Consider the following 22,683-nt stretch of genomic DNA (forward strand, 5'->3'; position numbering starts at 1 on the left):
CTACTTTGAGCCTTTAACAGAAATGTCAAAGTTTAGCGTTTAGATAAATTTTTGGTGTGTTGTATGAGGTGGATTGCAATATAGCAGCAAGCAACCGAAGAATGTAAATTAGAATATTATTTCAGTAGAAACACAGTTATAAAAGTCTGACCCTGCTATTGCTCTGACTTTTAAAAATTATGTTAGTCTTACTTAGCATTCTGGAAAGAAATGAGCATTTAGAGATTAAAATACTTGGCTAAGGAATGGCACAAGTACACCTAGTTTACCATCTGTACCTTCAGTACAAGAGCTCAGTACTATGAATAAAATTTCAAAGCAAAACATTTTAAAACTTTCCAAATTTGATCGTGACATGAAAAAACATATAACCATTATAAGCAAAAATGAGGCCACAAGTCCAGTAAATTCTGGAATGGATTAGATATTCACATGTGGTAACACTGAAATCTGGAATGACATTCACAATGGTAAAAAACATTCACTCAGAATATAAACGTCAGGATTAATTACTAACAAACCTGAAAGTAAGAAGAAATTTTCTCAGTCTGTGCATTATAATGATCTATTATGTTTTTGTCTGAAGAATCTGGAAGCTTTTGTTACTGGATGTAGAGTAATCCATATATGGAATGATTCATAAGATTTCAATAAAGTATAGTGAATAATTCCTGGTGTTTAAAGTATGCAGAAATACGATTCTGTGTCAATTGGGTATGGTATGTGCAAACAATTAAAGTCCTTAGAAATCTATGCAGACCAGTCTATAATTCTTCATGGCTATATTTTCAATATCTCAGCCACAGATGAAATGTTCACTTTTAGCAAGCAAGGGCATTGCTATTACACTTTGTTTTAACAAACAGGTTGCAAAGTAACAAATAAATAAGCAGTCAGATGCCTGACTGGTATCCTTGTCACTTGTTCATCCAAAGATATTACAGAAATATTCACACTTTTCAATAAGAAAGAAGAGTAATCGGGCTGTTAGTTGCTAGTGGTTCTGTCAAGCAAACACTTTATTTTGCCACTTAAAACGAAGCTCTTCTGAAAGATCGCTTCTGCCACTCTTCCGCAAATAGCGAGACAGGAGCTGCTGTTTATCAGCCGACCTTGGAAGGGTCTTTTTCCAGCAGCAAAGCAGCTCATAGATCTGGTGTGTTAAATTATCAGGGCACTTCAGCCTAACAAGCTGAACTATGCTCCGCCGAACAGGTAAGCATAAAGTAAGCAATGATGTATTGTCTTCTGCAAGCTCTTCTGCAAGCCAATATAGCAAGTTGTCCCATAGGGCCTCTGAAGGGCAAAAAATTAGTAATAAAGAGCATTGTTATTCTGCTATTTAAATCTTTCTTTCTTTTGTAAAGCTCTCTAAAACTGGACGCTCAGTGGGTGAAATCACCAACTAAATATGATTTGGTTTTGAATTTAATAGAAACATTGTCACTTCTTATTTCTAATGCGATTTTTGTTAACTGCATTGCAACATGAAGTGAATTTAGTCAAGAGTAGATTCAGAAATGATCTATAACTTTTGGAACTATATGGGGAAAGGTGCCAATAAAATAAAAGGGTTTGGGCATTTTCTATAACTGATACATCAGTTATACTGGAGCTTTCCCATACAAACTGAATCTCCTTATACAGAAAATTACATGCTGTTCAAGCACCGCACCACAGCATTGTCTTACAAGAACTTTTGCATTTCTTGATAAACGGACCACCTTTTTTTTTTTTCTCTTTGAACATCTTTTAACACATTAACAACTTTGATTCCTGAACATGGCATTTTAAAATGTCAGTTACAGCTGAAACAAATCACGGCATTTAAAAAAGTAAATGGCAAATATAATTATTATTTATATTGATCTCGATATATTCTGTATGTGTTCTTACCTGATGAATTGGAACACATTCTTTTTGTGCTTCGTGGACGGTTGATCAACTTTTCATGCTATCAAAGAAAAGCGTGTTGAGGAAAGAGAAATGGTTAAACAACTAAGGGATGAGGCATAGGATATGGGAGTGGATAGCAGTAAATCTGCATTTAAGGTTGGTTCTACTGACATAAAGGATTTGTGTCATCACTGAAAACCAGTTAACACCATCAGCAGGTATAAATCAGTATACAGCTACAGAAACTATATAGAAAGTAAGTCTGTTCACATCAAATGAATGTTTATTGCACCTTATTAAAAAGTTTATAATTTATGCAATTTTACAAATGTTTGATCAGTAACATTATGTCATGACAGGTGTATAGAAACTGCACGTATAGAAAATTTGTATGGAACCTTCATACATTAAATAGATTCTAATTTTGAACACTGCATTAATTTTGCCTTGTTTTCTGTGTTCTTATTACAACTGTGTTCCATGGAAAATAACAGTTTCTAGGTATGCAGTAGCTGTTAGGTCTGGAAATCATTCTATGTTTGTAGCTACCGTTGTTCATTTTATGTAGTTCAACTTTTAATTAGAAATCACTAAAAATCATCATAATTCAAAAGACAAGTTCTGTAAGAAAGTACAGAGTTCTTCCTCATTCTCCCTCCAAACACTGAGGAGAGAAAAAAATACTTTGTCCATTTTCCCTATGACTGAGAATGAAGAAATTCTTGTGAGCTTTACTGTTGTTTCCTACTCCATATAGAACACGAAGTTACTTGCAGAAGCACTGAGCACAAGAAGAGATTAATTTGTATCAAGTGAAGTTCAGCTCCTTTTTTGTTAAAAGCTGTAATTGTTCTTTTTTGGTCCCGGGTTACTTATGTCACACACATTCATTTGTATTACCTGGCACAGCTTTCCCTGTGAAACTTGCTCTAAGTTTATTCACTGAGCTTTTTTTTTTTTCCATTTGTGAATTAAGAGCATGAAAATCTGACTGGATAAATTACCCTCCTTTTCCTGCTGGGAATACTGAGCCAGAGCCTTTCTGAGCTTATCTTAAATACTTTTATAATACAGACTTTATATATTGTTCAATATTTGGAGTGTTTTGTATGTACAGAGCTACACATCCAAAAGGTCAATATAGTCCTAACTGTTTCCTATTCACCTGTGAATTAAACAACTTTTCATGAGGCCTGTACTCAATCATCTTGACAGGGTTTCAGTGTGCACAGGACACCCACAGGATGCCCTGCTTGGCAATACAAAACCATCCTGTGCTGTACTCATCTTGAGATCTGAATCTGCCTCGTCTTGAGTGCTTCTATAGCAGTTCTGTCACTGGATGTGCCCTAGTGTGAAGATAGCATAACATGGCTAAAGTCCTCAAAATAAAGGGAATATAAAGCAGTTCCTGAAGGGGGCATTGTTTTTCTTCCAAGACTCAGCTTTCTTTGGCTTTGTTTAATTATGCATTTATATTTAAACTTATTCTCATTCATTAATGAGAATTTAGCACCTCAAAGGTCTGTATGAGATTTTCAGTTATTGTAGATGAACTCAATTACCCATGCCTTGACTTTAATCTGAACCACTTTATGCTATTTACTGTTAAAATAGTAAAAATTATAAGAATTGAAAATGAACATTGTCTAGAAATAGTGTAATAATATACAATGCATTAGATCTAAAACATTAAATCTGCCTTTAAAGATTAAATATCTGTGGTGAAGCGCTAAATTCACCCATGGTTCAGCTGCGCTGGCATGTGGTCCCAGAGTTCTGGTTGACAGTGTAAGTAAAATACTTTTGGCAGTCAAAGCAGTTTTCTAGTCTGGAAGGCCCTTCAATTAGCAAAGCAACTGCCTTTCTGAAGCAGAGGATTGCATGCTCTTTTGCTGTTAGATAGTCATTAGACATAAAATTTCAGCAGAATAATAATTTGATAATACTTGTATGCAGTACAATGATCTCTTTTTGCAAAGAGATTCTGATTTCAGCCAGTAATACTGAAGTGCTCTGTCAAATGGACCTCTCAGACACGACCAGACTCTAGTAGCATATCAAACAGCACAGACAGCAAAGGAGAAATTAACCTTTAAAACTCTTTAGCCCAGTTTCACATAAATACAACTGCTTTGAAATCAGTGGAAATATTACTGATATGCACACACGTACTTGACATCAGAACCTAATCCACTGTATTTAACTCATGTTGAAAAGAACAAGTCTGACCAACCAGAGATTTCTAATGCTGAGGAAATGAAAGCTCTGTAAATAGGAATCGTTAGTGAGGATCAGCTTACTTCTGTACGAGCGTAGCATGTTTAAACTAAAAGCTGATGTGAATGTTTGCATACAAAGTAAACTCTCCACTCTCTTACAAGTATATTTCTGTCAGTGGTCAAAGCAGTGGCTATGTGGGCTCACACATATTAAAATGGCTTATAAGCTATATAATTACTGTCTTCTCTCCACAATTTAAGGGAAATTTAGGTGGGAATTTTATGAAAATGTGGTCAGAATTGTTGCTTTAAAGAGTTTCCCTCTGTCTTTGTCACAAACAAAGCCAGGTATTGTGGACGGTTGTAACTTTATCACCTGGGGAAAAAAAAAAAAAAAAGAAAAAGCCAAAACTTCATTACTTTTGTCACTGGCAGCACTGAATGTTTGAGATCTCGTGTATTAAAACTAATCCATTAGCACAGTTAAACTAAAATTAAGATATTTATTAACTCAAAAACTAGTAGAATCATAGTCTTTGATGTTCTTTCACTGCATTTACTGCTATTTTGGAATTTTATTATTTTGATAGGTCAGATAGGAACACTGAGCACCACGTTTTGATAGGCTTGTGAGACTTGTGGTGGCTTCATCGTTGTACTGTAGTAGCATACATGTGGTAGAAACTAACAAAATTAGGGTCATTGCTTGAGTGCGTGTCTGTGCACACGAATGTGGTCAGCTAGTTCTAGGTGTGTACATTAATAGCATCAGCACACGACTAATTATGGACAGCGCCAGTCTCTGTTCATATTATATGAACATTATCATAAGACTTTAATGAAATGGTAAATAGCAGTTGCATTTGACAGATGGCTGGTGTAGTTGTTTGTACAATTAGTGCTTTAAATTTCTCCCTAACTGTGTTTTCTCATCCAATTTTACTATTTCCTTCTATTTCTTTTATTCATTAGAGAGCTCATCTAAATATGTTGGTCAGATCATGGACAGTAAAAACAGGATAAAAGTTCTTGTATTAATTTTTACTGTCAGTACATTCATCACTGTATAATAATTTTAGAACACACAATAAGATATGGCAAGTAATTTGAATTTCCTTTTCACTGTTCTGGCATTTAATTGCAACTGGATCATCATGTTTAATATATATGGTTCTGTCTTTCTTTGAGTCAATTTGTTGTGCCAGCTCAAACACATTTTTAACTGCTGCAAATATCCTGTGAAAATGAGCTCAATATTGATTGTTTTTGTATGTAAAAAGTACATTCTTTTATATTACTGGTTATACTTGCCACTCACCAATACCATGGTTCTTATGTCCTGTGGATGGAGATATAATAATTAATTTTTCAGTTCTTCCATAATATTCATAAGTGTATATAATGTTTCAACTTCTCTCGAAACTGCCTGAAGCATTGTCATCAATGTATTGTCTCTCTAGCTAGAACCGCTCAATGTTTCTGATAGCCACCTTTTTTCTTTCCTCTTCTTCCAAATCCTCTGAGTTTGTGACCAGAACTGCAGAGTACAGTCATGATGTGGCTGCCTCATAGGTATAGGGCACAATGTTGTTTCCAGTTTTGTTCTCTAATAATTTGGAACATTCTGTTTACCTTTTTCTTTGCTGCTGAATGCTCTGGAAGTTTTCACAGAGAAAAATTAGCAAGATTTTTTTTTTTTTGAGTGATAGTAGGTAATTCAGATTCTATCGGTATAAAATTAGGTATGTACTGCCACCCCAACAAAACATGTATTGACATCTAAATTATCTAGTTTGTTTTCTAATTGCTCAGCATCATCATCCTGTGATTCTTCACAGACAACTTGAGTACCCTGAATATTTTGCACTGTCATCAGACTTTTTGCTTAATTATTCCAAGTTTTTCACGAATATGTTAGCACGGATCTGTGTGGGACATTACTAGTAATCACCCTCCCTTGAGAAAACCAATTGCTTTTTCCTGCTCTTTTTTTCCCTATCTTTCAGCCAGCAAACAGGTCAAAAAAGAATATTTTTTGTTCTTAAAATATCTGAGTTTGTTCAGTTTGGAATTCAAGATTTACTTGGCTGAAAGAAGATATGAAGAGCAAAAGAGTGAACAACATTATAACTTTGTTTTAATGAATGTTACATTCTACTAGGTAGTGGTGTAGATAAACTTCCCATTTGCCTTGCATATTTATATACCAATAGTAAGGTATGTTGTATTTCATTTACTAATTATTCACTACAAATAATCAACTTCCTTGATGTTTTATAGTTCTTCAAAAAGGTGATAACTGAACTAGCTAAATTATTAAGGAATATTTCTTCTCTATTAAAACCCCTGACTTTAGGCATTATCAATTTTAAATTATTACACTGGATGAATGGAAGACGGATCAAAGTAGGAGGCTTCACCAACTATAGCAAAGTATAACATTCTGTGTACGAAGATGACTTGCAATATAAGGATGTTGTTCTTCATTCTACAGATCGGTATTTCATTCTGTGTAAGACAATACAAACTACATAATGAAAAAAGTTATCAATATGCAAAAGTTTTCAAGCATTTTGAATGCTTTTTTTGGCCTAATATTTGCATTTAATGATGATTCTGACTCCTTTGAAATGCATTTCTTAAAATATATTTACCAGAAGCAAAAGAAAAATTATTTGCAAGATGCTGCAACACTGATTTCCTGAAATGATATAACAACTCTTTCTCTCTAAGCAGACTTTTGTGCATTCAACTTGAGTCCTCTGTGCTTGAACTGATTCAGTTGAAAGTAGAGCCACTACTCAAGAAAACAGATGTAGAGAAAACGTTCCCAAAGTGATCACTGTTCCTAAGGTTTGACTTAATTTCTAGCTTACCAGCAATGATCTTGTTATACAGTTCCTCTGTTTATTTCTGTTTAAATGAGTAGGTTGCCTGGGTGCTACTGTGTACCCACACATATTATATATTCTCACACACTTATACAAACTGACCAGACTTCAAGATCTCAGCCACACTGGGGAAGAGGAAATGCAGTCTTAAATTTAGTAGGAGAAAAGGGATAGTCAGAAATATTTGTTTTAAAAAGTCTGAATAGAACATTTAAGGACTAATACGTATAGCAGTAGACTATACATGCCAACCCAAATCTAAGGCACTTGGTAATTAACTTTGTGATTTAAATCAAATTCAGTTCAGTTCTTTAAATCTTATTCTTATTATGCAGTAAGTTTAAATAAAGTAGAACAACAGGATGGAAGAAAACTAACTGATGGCTAGAGTGTGCCAGACTTCTTTTATCATTAATTTTTTTAATAATCCCACTGGACCTCATGAGTCTGTCTTTCCTTCTCTGAATATTGCACATGAAGTGCTAGCCCTGTGGGAAAGCAAAGTGCTTCAAAGCATGTGATCCTCAAAAAAAGCTTACATTTTATATGGAGTTTGTCACTACAAGAGATCTTCTTTTAAAATCTTCTGTAGCTAACTGTTCTTAATTTTTACTCAGGAGAATGGAGATGAGAGAGAAGTCAAGAGGTGTGCTTGTGAAATAAAAGATGTATTTGCAGGTGGTAACTTAAGGAACAGTGAAGTAAATTGCATTCAGAAACAGCGAGATGCTACTGCTTGTCACCAGAGATTTAGACCAAGTGTTACTGTACATATTTTGATATTAAAATGTATGCAAATTTGATGGCAGTAGCCTAGTGGCAGCCCTTTTTACAATATAGGGTGCTGACACCTTGGCTCTTTGAAAAGATTAAAATGAGATTTCATTGCAGGGATATTAGTTTATGTAGCATTAGCTTTCACTAGAGATGGAGATAATTGCCCTCATTGCTGTATTGCAGAGGCTTATCAGTCATAATAGGAGAATCAGGTGAGAGAAGAAAGAGAGGTTACATCAACCATTTAATGCTCCTACAATTTGCAGTTCTGCACGCCCAACACAAGGATACAAGAAGTATATAACTGAAACTTAAGTAATAATTTGTCAGGGCCATACCATTCGGAGAGAGAAAATGGGTGAAAAATTTCTGCTAAATATTTTTTTCCACGCTTGAGCTTGGATGAGATTCGCTCCCACCTGCTAAAAGAAATTCTGAGGTTGTTTGTACACTGTTGACGGGTCAGAACTGCTCCATCAGTGACTCTGGTGTGTATAAGTAAAGCAAAAATCGTACCAAGATCCTTTTGCCTGATAAATATGTGGTAAGGGAAAGATCTCTAACACTACCAAGTAAGAAACCCACCTTTGGTAATGTTACTGCTAACTTACACAGTGGAGACTGGTGTTGATATTCATCATATGGAAAGGATTGTTCCCATTTCTTGGTTATCATTGCTCTGGTAATTTTATAAAACACTGCTGTTCCTTTGTAATGAGGTGAACTGTGGTTACCGAATTCATCCACTTCTTTAATTTGGAGCTCCAGCCTGGGTTTTCTTTGGGAATGAAAAATCAGCCTGTAGACTTTTCCAAAATCTTTTCCATTCTCTGCAGTTCATTTAAAAAAAAAAAAAAATATATATATATATATATGTATGTATTTTTTTACACTATATTTAGATGTGTGGCATCTAAAATAATTCATTAGGGTGAGTCAAACAGAGCTAATCACGTAACATTCGGTTGTTCTTTATCATTATTATTACTTTGTATTGAACATCTGAGGTTCAAACATTCCTGCCAGCCTGCTTCAGTCATTGAAAAGTCTTCATAGTTAGCTGTCTTAGTCCCTGAAATGTTGGCATAAGGAATAAGTGGTGAAGGCTGTGCTACAAGTTGAAAAGTAAGGAAAGCAGAAAGGGATAAAGTACAGAACACAGAGAGAAATAAAAATAAAAGTGTTGTGAATGGAATTAAAAGTATATGCTTTCTGGTTATTCAGGATAGATATCTGTCTGTCTAACAAAAAAAATGAATGGAGGCAGAGGTAGCTGTATTTTCAGGATTTGTAATTCCATTTTAATTTAGACATCTGTATACACTATCCTTTGCGTATATGAGCAGGTATTCCTTGGGGGCTGGAGACTTCTGTTTTTGAAGAATAATTCTTTTTCTTTAGGGCAAATTAAGTTTTCAATGGGAGAGTTTATGTACAAAATCTTCAGAGGGCCTAATATATATTTGTATGTTCTTTCCAAAACTGACAGAAAAGACTATATGCAATTTTATATGAAAATTTATCTGAGCCTTCTTATCTTTTTTCCCTCCAAGCAAATCTCTGCTTGGTGGCAGCCACTGCATGGAATTTTCAAGGCTGCTGATGAAAAGGGCATAACAACTCTCTCTCATCACTTCAGTTCACAGTCCAACTCACAAAAAGCAACATTTTTCCTGGATTTCAGTGTTTAATCTTGCTCACTTTAAGTGAATTTACACAGATAAGATAGTGGACTGTCTCTTTTTCTTTGGAATCCGTTTAATTCCTGTCAAATGTTCTTTATATTACAAACTGTTGATGGAATCCTGCCTTTTCAAAATAAAAGATAAAATGAAAACTGTTTCTGAAGGACCAGGTTTCACAGAACAGCAAAGGTTGGAAGAGATCTCTGCAGATCATCTTGTCCAACCTCCCTGCTCAAAGCAGGTTCACCTAGAGCAGATTGCTAAGGATCTTGTTCAAGTACGTTTTACTTTTCAGTTGGAGCAGTTTCCCATGTAGTTCCATACACTGTCCTTCACAAGAAACAAAACAGTGAATGTGCTGTAACTAACCACAATCTACTGATGTTCACATATGATATTTCTGAATAGCTGAGGTGATTGATAATGTTCATCCAGATGCATGAATTAATTAACTTACCTGAAGCAAAAATATTGCCTATAAAACTAAAATGAATCTGGTCTCCTTCTCTTAATGGGAACTGCTGTGTAGGTTCTGGGGGACCAAAGTAGCCCTCTTTATGGAGATTTTGAATTTCACAGGTCAATTCTTTGGATGCAGATAGCAAAACTACTATTTTATATGGGTTTTCTCTTTTCCGATACAGTATCACGTTAGCCATTGTGCTACAAATTGCTTCTTCCAGAGCATGAGCAAAGAGGAGAAGATAAGTGTTTTCCAAGAGGAATGAAAGGCGAATGACCACAAACCTGTATTTAAAAAAAAAGGCAAGAAAATAAATAGCTTTATCTTGCATCATTTTATCAACTGCTAACAATTTATTATGCAAAATATTACAGGTCTGACTCCAATGAACCTTTTGCTATCTCCTTTCCATTCTTGTTTCCAACACATGAAAGGGTGGAAATTTGACTGCTTCTGTAATGTGGAGTAGATTGACTCTGTATCTATGAATTCAAATACATATGCATTTTAGATGAATGTAAGAGAATAATTCCTAATAAGAATTTCCAAAATGTGTTATGGTTTTGTAGTTAGAGAGCTAAATCACATTTTCAAATTACAACTACTATCTGCATTTCCAGTTTCAAGTTTTGTATACATTACATTGTGTATGGTCTATGGATGAAAAAATATTTTTAAAAAAATCTATTTTCTATAATTATGAGTAACAAATCTAAACGATTTTATTCTGCAAAGTGGAAGAAAGAGACATTGGCAAGTTAATAATTAATAGTGGATGATATCTTAACTCTACTGATTTCCATTGATCTGTATACTTGGAAGTAAATATTTTAGTAAATAAAATTTTATTAAATTATTCATACATTACCTTTCTAAATGCTCATTTAGTTCAAATGATACAAGCCCATTCCGTGTATTCTGGATAATAACATCATCAAACACTTTCCACCCCTCCTCTTTGTTTCTGTGACCCAATAATTTCAAAGAATTGCTGAGATTATCTCCATTTTTTCTCACAGAAGCACTCATAGCCCTGGAAAACCAAAGAATTATATGAAAGAATGTAGTGACAAATAGATCCTGCACAAAGAATAGGCTTGTATTTGTAGCTCTGCTTTCCCTTCTGCTTTCCTTGATGACTACATGTGTTTTTCCCACCGTGATGAAAATCTACGTGTGGAACTATACTCCAGAGTATGTAAGTGATATAGTTGTTAAGATATATATATATATATATATTTATCTCAGTTCTCCTGAAAGAGGGGGAAAAAAAGGAAAAAGAAACGTTCCTGTCTGAACGAATCTAGTTTAATATAATGCACAGTAATTATTATGAATTGGTTTTGAGTCATTCATCAAGAGTTAGATTCTCTAGAAGTAGATATCTGAATAAAAAAAGCAATGTAAAAAACCACCTTTTCTTCCAGAAGCAAATATTACTTAACAATCCCAAAAGAATTTAGAAAATAAGACATGACTGACTGCTATCCATGCTCTCTTTCAACAGAGAAAATAAAAGTAGCTTGTCTTCAAATCAGGTGATTACTTTCATACCGTACTCAGAATCAAGCAACTGTGACATGACACGCTCTGGCTAATTTGTTCTAATGAATGGAACATGAGGGCTTTTTTTACAGAAGTGTGTAACTCTCCTGTCTCACACGTGCCTATTATAATTTTTTTTAAACTGGATGTGAGTAACCTATTCACCTCAAATGCACACCCTATGTACAGTCCGAGAAGGAAAATACTCCAGACAGGACAGCCTAAGCGTTTCTCAAGCACGCAGCCTCAGCCTATGTACAAACACAGGAAAACGTTGGCATAACTTTCTAAGGAATTTGTATAGAAATAAGCAATCAAGCCATGGTCTTTTCATGGATGTACTTTGACTGAGAATCTAAAGTGTCATTTAGATAGGTATTAAGAACAGACAGATGCCACGAGGGTACTGACACACAATGAAATGTTTCTGACACAGGAAATGAAATTTGAATCTCCTATAAACTGGCATGGATACCCTTCCCAAATCTGAAGTTTGTCATAAAGATGGATGTTTAGTCTGAGAGACAAGTGTGAGGCTAGACCTTTCAAAAACATGATCTGAGAAGGTTTTCAGAAATGGAAAGCTAGAACGTTCTCTGCTTTCTCCATCTGTACCTTGGTTATTTTCAAGACAATCATAATCTTGACATGTAGATGAGCTTTGAAAAAGATAATGTTTAGCACAGTAGGAATAACCTCTTTAATGACCTAAAGTAGAAATACGTCAAAGCTGACTCTTGTCCCGAGATAGACCCTGTGAAGAAATCCCAGTAAGCCTTCCTGAACCTAGAGTTGCCCATGGTAGCAGACCTGGAAGGACAATGATTAAATGGTAAGTTCAGATTGATATTTTTTTTTCCTGCATAAGATGGTAAAAACACCATTTATTTTGCTGACTGTCAAAATAGATGAGGTCAGCTTTCGCTTTTTTTTTTCCACTAAAAGTTTTATCCATGTCCTCGTGTCTATGTTGGATAAATTTTATTGAACTGACAGCTAACAAGGGAAATGTAGAGATGTAGAGAATATTTTTTTTTAGGAGTCCCCATGTTTTAATGCTTTTTTAGGACATTCCGAAAGGTTTAAATTTTAGAAATTCTGTAGTGAGTGCTTTGAAAAATCTGAGCCTTTATCTAGTGCAGCAGTTACCGCAAAACTGACCTACTCTGAACTGTTGTGTCACAAATTTTGACCCAGGTAACTATTGGAACATGTAGAAGAAGAGATCAGAAAATTCAAAGGCCAGGGTAGCCAAACCACCAGCTGGTAACATAATGATCACAGCAGCTTTGAGATGTGGTTATTCTCTGTGTTCAATGTTTGGCTTTTGTGAAAAAGGCTGAACAGTTCTTGCTGAAAGAACCCCACGCATTTTTCATCCTGACTCCTGCTAGAAATATAACGGTCAGTATATTAAAAGATTATACATCAAATACTATATGAATTTTCCTGGTGAAGCTATACCATAAGAATTGTGCAGATTTGCTGTAGCGTTTCTAACAATGTTTCTAAGTACAGCATACTGTATTAAGGAGCTAACACATTTTTAATACAAAAAAAATATTAATCAGAAACTGTTAAAATTCATGTTGGTGTTTTGAAAACGCTTAATTTATAGTGAAGTTGTTCTTACCGAGGATGGTATGCTGTAGCAACCCTCTTTACTGTAGCACTAATGGCTCTTGTGTGTTCCATCTCATCTGCTTGCCTTTTTTTTTCTGGGTTTGGAGGGCAGGGTAGTGTAACAGTGACTGAGCTGTTAAATGGTTGGGCTGAAGGATGCTGGACATAAACCAGTGCACTAGTAGATACCACTGAGTGATACATATCGTGTCTTGCTTTCAACGTCGAAACCAATGATGGTTCAATTGGCTGAATCTAAATATGGAAAGCAATTGTACAATTAATTTGTAAACAAATACATATTCTCTTACATGCCTGCTTTTTTACAAATTGATTTATCTTTTGGAATTGGATCAGACTATCACAGAAACTTTAGGCTCCTTTCTGTAATCCAGGAACAACCCTACCAACATATCAGCACTTTGTACAACGCACAACCAAATGCTTGAAAGTCATCAAAACTTGGAACCTTTACTGACTAAAATATTTTGATTGTTTTGTTCCTGCTTTGAGTTCAAGTTTTGAAACGCCTGAGCTCCCTCAGATTTTGATAATCTAAGATTTTTCAGATTTCATTGTTTTCAATGTTAATTCTAACTTATCTGTACCTCAGAATCAATGTTTTTATGGGGGAATGATAACTGAATTAAATTTTGAGATTATCTTCAGCCTAAGACTAAAGAGACAAGAAAACATTTTGTTGCACTGCTTGGTGAAAATCATGAAGGTAAGGGGAGAAAAATTGCTCCATTATCTTAAACACCAGGCTAAGCAGTTGAAGTTTGAAGTTCATGCTTACATCATTATTGAAAACAACTGTATTTTCTGAAGTATATCACACAAAGCTAGATAGTTCTTTTTTAGCTAGAGATATCGTTGACTACTAATGTAATGTAGTTTTAACAAAGTTGACAGGAAACCATTTGCTGTGTATACAGGATATGGAGCTGCAACTACTTTTCACAGACTTCTAATAATGGAACAGGGTGCCCTTTAACACTGTTGGCAACCTTGCTTCAGAACTGTTCAGATAACAGACTTATGGAACAATTATTGCGTGTTTCAAGCTCACCTTTAACTGCATGGGTGCTGGAGAACTGAATGTTCCTGGATGGTAACAGAAAGAGATTCTAGAATCCACGCTCAGCTTTTGTGAGACTCCTACCTTTGGAACAGTAAATGTTTCTTTCTTTAAGCATGACAATACAGAAAAAACACCCAGCTGATAAATTTTCACTTCTGCAAAAATATCCTGCGTAAAGACAATGTGGGTTTAGAGTACATTAGAGGGAAAGGAAGCTGTGTTCTGTAGCAGATTAGCATTTTGAGAAGGCAGCATTATTTATAGAGCAAGGTGTGAAATGAAAATAAATTGAATATTATTGCCACCTGGATTCCCAGCTATCTAGTGATCTCTAGTCTAGACATCGTGTGGTGTCATTAATATTCCATTGTATGACTGGGGTGCAATGAAATAAGCTCGTCAACTGGGTGATGAATCCGGCCCAATGCAGTTCTGCGTTTAAAAAAACCCACACCATCCTGTCTTTCTCTGAGATGGAGTTTGGACTCATACACACAGAACTGTGTTACTTCTCTGTGATCTGAATACAAAATAATTCCCCTTAAGTTTTTATTTACATCAAATAATGCAACATATTCCACTTGTTTACAAAAATCACAAACCATTACTTAATCATTGGTACTGTGAGATCAAGCACTTGCCTTTAACATTACAAGTGAAAAGTTAAACACTAGGTTTCAAATAGAATTATATTTTGAGGAAGTAGGAAGAAAAGTTCAATTAAACCCCACTTAGTGGGCAGTATGGCTTAATAACGACAACTTTTCTGTATAACTCCACAGAGGCTTAACTGGGAACATGCAATGATGTTTTTACAGTGCTTAGATGAGAGTTTACCCACCTTATGGTTTCCTTCAAAAGAAACAGGAGTTAAGTATTTTGACTGAAAGTTCACGTCAGTCACCTTCACCATAATCTCCCGATAATTTCCTCTGAAGCATGAAGTAAATGGAATTGCAAGGTTGATAGGGAAAGGGATTGTTTTCTCATCAGAGCATTCAATACTGATGACATTGCTGACCAGCTCCTCGGAATCATTCACCACCAAGGAACTAATGTCATTGACTATCTTACACTTCAGATTCTCCAAAGCAGTTGCAGGGGCTTTAATTAAACAAGTTACTTCATGTTTGTTCTTACCACTGTCTTCCACTACAAACCTGAAGAAAAAGAATATCAGATATTATTCTTCGTATTTTGGGTGGGGTAGTGTCTCATATTTTTAATTAAATACTTTAATGATGTGCTACACTGTAGCATAAGCAGATCATTCATAAAAGTATATGTTTATGAACAGATGGGAATATCATGAAAACTTTTATGTGTAGCTTGTTTCAGAACAGCTTACAAATTATTATAGAACTGACTAATTGGGGTCCTTTCCTGTTGATTTTACAACAATTTGGGAATTATTGATTTTACTGCCTGTGACTCAGTCCCTGTCTGGCATAAAATAGTTTTATACAATCAAATTGAAAGTTACAGTTTACTTTAGACCAAAAGGAAGATCTTCATTGTGCATGCTTAAGTTGTAAACTGCTATTATGTGCATGACAAGCAGCTGTTCAATATATGCATATAGAGTTTCTGGGCCCGCAGATTTTTGTGTGTGTGCTAATAAGCAATATTTATGTATATCTGTTCCTAAAAAGAAGAATATGTGCTTACTCTTTGTTCATCCAGTGCCTAGATTTTTGTACATGTTCTGGATCATTCACAGCAGTAAGATCACATGTTTGTGCTGAAAATGTGAAGGTAATTAGGTCATTCCTACAAATCTCATGATTTATTTCTATTTTACTGTCTTCCATTTGCTCTGTCAGTCTATGTTCTTCGCTTTCTACTCCCTTTGAAGATTCTTTGGCTACTGCCTTTTTTTCCTGCTCAGAAATGTTCATGACAGTTCTGTCATAAATGTATTTCGATGTCTCAGATAGAATGCCTTTCTCGCTGCTCAGAAAAGCATCTTGAAAAGCCAGTTCTGGAGACTTTTCAGCAACAGAGCTACCTGCATGAGGTTTATCCTTTCCATTGCAGTCTTTTTTCTCTGTAACAGAGTTCATTAGTAGTCTGTGTTCACCATCTTCCTTTTTCATTGGAGGTTCTCTGTTAATATCCTGTTCTCGAGCAGATACGTTTTCAGCTAATGATGCAACATTGTCTTTTTCCACAGTTTTAGTCTCACTTGGCTGGATTTGATTAACATTCTGACTTTCCACATTGTGCAGGGAAGGAGTTCTTTGGGATAGCTGACTGGGACTAGAAGATGCTTGCACAGACTCTGTTGCTTCTCCTTCAGAACAACACACATCTGTTTCTCTAGAAGCATTTTGAGCAGTCTGGATCTGAGAACCACCATCTTGTCTGCAGCTAGCAGCATAAAGTTTATTTTCCGCCTCTTGAAGGTGTGAGACTGTATTTATCAAATAATCGTTCACTTTCTGCAGACAATCTATAATTCCATTGTACTCTGAGGCAAAAAAATAGGTAACCAATTGAATTTTGTTATGAAAGCTAACCAAAAATGTAAAAACTCTTATACCTAATGGTCAGATACTAGCTAAATTCTTAATGACAACCAGTCTAAAGCATGGAATTGGTAAATAATAGTCAAATCAATTTGGGAAGAGCTCTAAAACTAAACATTAATTATCTATCTATCTATCTATATATCTATACACACACTAAAATTGAATCCTGGAAGATTCTAATGCATGGGTCTAACAAAGCCGTTATCACTGGGCTCAATGTTAATCATGCTTAGCAGCTTTGAATTTTTGCTATGGAAAATAGAGGATAGCACAAAAACACCATCACGTACACAATACTCAAGTTCAGCAGTTTGTAGCATACAGTTATAGGAATGGTGGGGGTTGCTCTTGCATGTAACTAAAAACAGCTAGTGAAGAAGGATGCACAAAAAGCACACAATCAATATGTGCCATTCATGTAAGATTTTATCTTTGATCTATATATTTTATGATTCCTCATTTTTCTTTTCTTAGAAATCTTTCCAGATAACCTCTCCAAGGATTTCAGATGTATGATTTTCAGCTCTTCCCTCACCTTATGCTGTCAATCTCTATAACTGGAACTGTGTCTTCCTTAGTTAGGTATGTTGCAAACCTCTCAGAAAATGTCTTGCTTATTTCTGTTTGCTGCATGAGATCCTGGAAAACTTCATTTTGCAGGTTAAATCCAGTGAAAGAAAATACAGATAAGAAAATTGTATAGAATGAGACACAGTATTGTATGCTCTCCACTTATAATGGACAGTAACATACAAGGGAAGGACAATAGAAGGGGCTGGTACAAGTCTTAGAGGAAACCGTTGGCTTACATTCACTTTTTTCAAAAAAGTCATATGAGGTAAATCAATATCTCAAGGTTTTCAACTTGGAAAATAATTTTATTGCATAAGAATGTCATCACACATAAATATGTGACATTATATGATCTAGATAGGCCTTTCACTTTCATCTCTATTTTCATCTGATTAATTTAAACCTACAAAGAGTATGGTTCAGAATAAAGTTTTTTTTCTTGTTGAACTTAGTCTAAAAATTATTCCTTTGCAATACTTTCTCAGTTCCCAAATGACTTGTTGTTGGATTTTGACTATATTTGAAGAAAAAAAAAATGTTTTTAACATATTTTTTCCCACTCTAAGAAAAATCTAAGTTTGTTCTAAGGTACTGCTGTTTATCCAGGGGCACTTTTACAATAGTGAAGAAGGGCTTCTAAACAGTTCAACAGGGCGATAACATAGCTTTGTTTGCATGGGAGATTGTGAAAGACCACATCCCGGACTCACTGTAAGGCAAAGTTAAAGCTTCAGCAAAACCGCCAAAATTAACTTGTTTTGTCCCTGAATTTTGCATTCTCTAAATAAACAAAAAAACCCCAAACAAATCACACAGCTATTTAAACTTCCCTAAAATAAAATTTGAAGATAACAAGTCATGCAAAACAATGGCATTTTCCTGCTTTGTGAATGTGACTTTTATACTGAGTTTCAAGACACAGCTTTGTAACTTTACACTACCCAACTGTGTCTTACAAAAAGACACTTTTTGCATTCTGTTACAAGGTTAACCTCAAAATAAGCCTTCTTTTATGTTAGCTCCCCCTGCCTGCTCGCCCTCCCCCCCCCCCATCACATTTCTATCACTTTGCTTTCTGTGCTTTTTTGATGTTTGATAACACTGCTTTAGAATACAGTGGCAATTCATATGTAACTGTCCAAACATTTTGCTGACTGTTTTATGGGAAAGTGTCAGATGAGGAAAAGTAGCTTTTTGGAAGGAGAATGATAGTGAATTCTTAGAAATCTGGGGTGAAAAAAACCCCAACATATAGGCCATGAGGCCAACAGGGCAAAGCTATCCTGATCTTGGAGCCTGGAAGGAGGTCCTTTTTTTTACAAAAATATCCTTTTGTTATTGTGGACACTTTATGAACCTGTAGAACAAAGACTCATAAATGCAGGTATAGCTAAAGATTTCGACCTGGAGTCTCTCTTTCTCTGTCAATGCATCATGCTGTTAGACCATCCTTAAACACAAAAATCTTAGTTTTCTTTTCTGCTTTGATCAATGTATCCACATCGTTATTATAAATGCAAGAAATCAAATTCCATGGGTTTACTGGACTGTGGACTGACAGCAGAAGTCTGTCTTATTTTTATTATCTTTTAAGCTATGTTGTTACTTGTAGAGGACTGTAGGCTACATACATTTGGTTTACTTAGTGAGGCGCTGGTAGCGGGGCTGCGGGGCAGCCTCTGGGAGGGGAGGCCGGGGCTGCCCTGTGCCTGACAGAGCCCGTTCCAGCTGGCTCCAGCAGACCTGCTGCAGGACTGAGCTGAGCCTGTCGGCAAAGCTGGTGCTGCCTCTGTGAAAAGATGCTTAGGAAAGGGCAAGAACACCAGAGAACAGGGAAGGAGGGGAAAAAAGGGTGAGAAACAGCCCTGCGAACACCAAGGTCAGAGAAGAAGGAAGGGGAGGTGCTCCAGGTGTGGAGAAGAGACTCCCTTGCAGCCCATGGGAGACCAAGCTGGAGCAGACGTCTGTTCTGCAGCCGGTGGAGGACCCCACGCTGGAGCCAGTAGGTATTCCCTGAAGAAACTGAAGCCCATGGAGAGTCCAGTTTTTCCTGACAGGAACTGTGGGCTGAGGGGAGGAGCCATGGTGGAGCATGGAAAAATGTGAAGAGGAAGGTGTGGTGGAGGGAAACTGTTATGGCCCGACTGCTACCCCCATTCCCATACCTCTGTGCTCCTCAAGACGGGGAGAAGGTAGAGGAGTTTAAGGAAGAAGTGAAGGTGAGCCTGGAAGAAAGGAGGGGTGGTGTGGCGGATTAAGGGCATGGACTCCGATTGGGCATAAACCAAAGATCGAAGACCTTTATTGTTTGCTACAGCATCATTATATACTTTTCTCTACTAGTACACATGCCACTAAGTAAGCTGTGATTGGTGCACAGGCATTGTCCACACGCCACTACCGCTGACCCCATTGCCTGCTGTCCTGCAGGCTTGTGCTCTTCTGGTGTCTAATGGTCTGCACCTGATTACTTCCCTGTTATCTTCCTTTACTCTTGTTCAAGGCTCAGGGCAGGTTAACTCTTTCCATACCTTCTCTCCTTGTTTCTCCTCAGGGTGGGGGAAAGGTGTTGTTTTAATTTTTTGCCTTTTTTTCTCACTATCCAATTGGCAGTAAATTAAATTAATTTTTTCCCTAGGTCCAGTCCATTTTGCCCACGACAGTAGGTGGTAAGTGACTTCCCTGTCTTTATATTGACCCTTGAGCTTTTCTATCTTATTTTCTCCCCCTGTCCTATTGAGGAGGGGGAATAAGTTGCTGGATTGGCTTCTAGTGTCTGTCCAAGATAAACCCACCAAAGTACAATACACATAAAACTTCAAAAAAATTCTGTTAATTTTATTATACATATAAATATTTCTCACGTAATGGGAATTATGAGTCTCATTGAATCTCACGTAATAGACCCTAAAACAGTGATACAGCTGTTGAAATATGAATTAATTTGGTATAATGGATGACCAAGTACTAAAATACTAACAGATGAAAACTAAGGTCCCCCAGCATCATCATATGGCAGAACTTAGCATTCAATATACCCAGTCCATTCTGTTTACAGGTAAGTCCCTCCATACTTGCCTGGACTTGCAGCCAATTCCTTGTGTTTGCCACGAAGAGCACTCAGCAAGCGGCAGGTGTCTTGAATACCTTCAGTAATGTTCTCCAGCTGCTGGCTGAGAGATCCGCTCAGCTCTTTTGTTAAAGAGATCAGTCTAAGCGCATAATCCATTGTACCTTCATTATCCAGATCACTTTCCAGAAGCACATCTCTCGCTAGCAACTTCAGGTTGCAGATTTTTTCCAGGAGTTGGTCCGATTCGCCTGCAGGTGTAATCTTACCTTCAGTCATTTCCATTTTATGTTCAGAATATACTACTACGATTTTTTTTCTGCCCAAGCACTTCCACCAGGTTTTGCCCTTGGTTTGCACTACTACACTGTTTACTCTTTAGTGTTTGTAGCCTAAACAGCATTTGAAAAAGTACTGTATTCCATGCACACTAAAAAATCAAACTCTAGCTCAGAAACTCTGAGTCGATGTTGACTATTAGAAAGTTACTAAGTGACAGAAAGGAGTGGTTCTCCTGTAACTATGGGCAAGGGTTGCCAAGAGATGCCAACGTACACCATGCACCTTCAAGGGAGGTTATGCAACTCAGTTATGTAGCAGTGACTTAAATTTCAGGAGCTCTGAGCAATTTCTCACTTCAGTGGCTGTAAATGATCAGTACCTATGAAATGAAGCTTAATTGTGAATTCATGATTATATAGTCACCAACAACAAGAAAGCATTTTCATTGCAAGTTAACATTAAATGCTGTAGGTCACTTGACACCATTTTCTGACAACTGTATCTCATTTGTTGTTCAGAGGCATCAAATAGGTGAACAGGTCCAAACTGCTATGCAGTCTGGATGATGTATTTGAATTAGACGTAGGTTTCAGCAAGACAAGAATCTACAAATGTAATTTTGTGATTAGTAAAAGTATTTATTAGTAACAGACATTTAATGAAACCTGCAATATTTTCTGGGGTGTGTTTATATAACGGGAAGAAATGTAAAGAAACAGTAGTAACAGCTAAAAGTTCAAATAAATATGGCTGAATTTTTTTTTTTTTGGTACTTTAAGAGTTGAGAAGCTAACTTAGGAGAAAAACATGAGCTCACTAAACTTAACTGCAGCATCAAGAATTATGAATATGGGGTTCACAGGGAAAAAGCACCGTCCTTCAGTACCCCCGTGAAAGCAGGCAGCACTGCTTTTGCAGGGTCTCACTACCATGTGCTCCTGGAGGAGCCTAGGAGGAAGAAGGGCCAGTGCCTGACAGGGCTCCTGTGCTGTTCGTTGTCTTCAGTTGGTGAAATTTCAGCACTGATACCTCAATGATACATTTGCAATTATTTCCATTTCACCCATCAAGTTCAGGAAAAGAACTCTCACCAGTACAGCAATGAAAACAAGCGAAGGAACAGCACTGACATTCTCCTAGTGATGCTAGTTCACATCGTGCTGTGCTAGGGGAGGGTAGGCCTGAAACTCTCGTTAGCAGAGTTCAGTACTGGGCTAAATCTGAATTATTGCATACATCAAAATTGTACAACTGTACAATACATAAATTGTTAGTACAGTGGCTTTCCTAGTAAACATTCCTTTTTATGGCCCATTATAAATATAATTAATGCAGCTTTAAATAGCAATTAAAATGGGACTGTGATATAAAAGCACATCAAAAATTGCATCTAAGCATTAAAAGAACTAATAAGGTAATGTCAGCAGAGTGCTTTGAAGATGTAAAGCACTGTATAAATGTTAATATAATAATGAAAGATATAAAGTGTCTTTAATCAAACATATGAGATGAAACCAGCTGTAACTATTAAATTCAAAAGGAAAGTTCCTTTTGACTCATTGTAGTTTGCTTGATCACACTGAAAGTGTACTGCATAGCTAACACAAAAAGGTATGTGAATCATCAGCCTGTCTACCATTTCTGATGGTCCAGCATCTCCACATTTTCCCAAATGATTTCTAGTAAAAAGGAAAAGAACATATACCTTCATGTACAGGAAGTGAAAAATGTCATCTTCCTGCCCAACATTTTTAGGATGTGTAAATGAAACAAAAAAAAAAAGATGGGCAAAAATGCATTATCATATTATTTACTGTATAGTATTGCATAGACTAGCTTCTCATTTTGAATCCATGTTGTTCCCCTAACCATTGTATAGCTGGATATATCAGCTCCAGATCTTTTCCAATGTACATATTTGCTGAGATTACTTCAGACTAAATCTGTTAGTGATGTGAGTTATGAAGAAATACACTAGTTTGAATAAAGGTAAAAGATCCAATTTTTAAAAAGCAACCTTTGTGTGTGAAATAGATAATAA

At 36.3% G+C, this 22,683-nt stretch overlaps 1 protein-coding gene across 1 annotated transcript; it reads right to left on the reverse strand.

Annotated features, from left to right (window-relative positions):
• Positions 1-1,006: 1,006 nt before the first annotated feature.
• DTHD1 (death domain containing 1) lies at positions 1,007-20,639 on the reverse strand. The gene is made up of 10 exons (XM_086464824.1): positions 20,369-20,639; positions 15,855-16,656; positions 15,028-15,346; positions 14,175-14,354; positions 13,113-13,357; positions 10,803-10,967; positions 9,929-10,218; positions 8,372-8,616; positions 1,897-1,954; positions 1,007-1,296 (listed from the first exon to the last, which is right to left on the reverse strand). Exons 1-10 carry the CDS (start codon positions 20,637-20,639, stop codon positions 1,007-1,009), a joined length of 2,865 nt encoding a protein of 954 aa, XP_086320950.1.
• Between the last annotated feature and the right edge of the window lie 2,044 nt (positions 20,640-22,683).

This window comes from Leptosomus discolor, chromosome 4, assembly GCF_034619465.1.
Source record: "Leptosomus discolor isolate bLepDis1 chromosome 4, bLepDis1.hap2, whole genome shotgun sequence".
Lineage (NCBI taxonomy): Eukaryota > Metazoa > Chordata > Aves > Leptosomiformes > Leptosomidae > Leptosomus > Leptosomus discolor.

What these genes read in the sequence shown, in the direction of transcription:
- DTHD1 (XM_086464824.1), bottom strand. Translation starts at nt 20,639, where the DNA reads ATGACTGAAGGTAAGATTACACCTGCAGGCGAATCGGACCAACTCCTG. An exon ending in AGGCACTGGATGAACAAAGA is followed by an intron (nt 15,347 to 15,854) that starts GTAAGCACATAT and finishes CTTTTTCTTCAG; the next exon opens with GTTTGTAGTGGAAGACAGTG. An exon ending in TAGCAGTAACATTACCAAAG is followed by an intron (nt 1,955 to 8,371) that starts GTGGGTTTCTTA and finishes TTTCTTTGATAG; the next exon opens with CATGAAAAGTTGATCAACCG.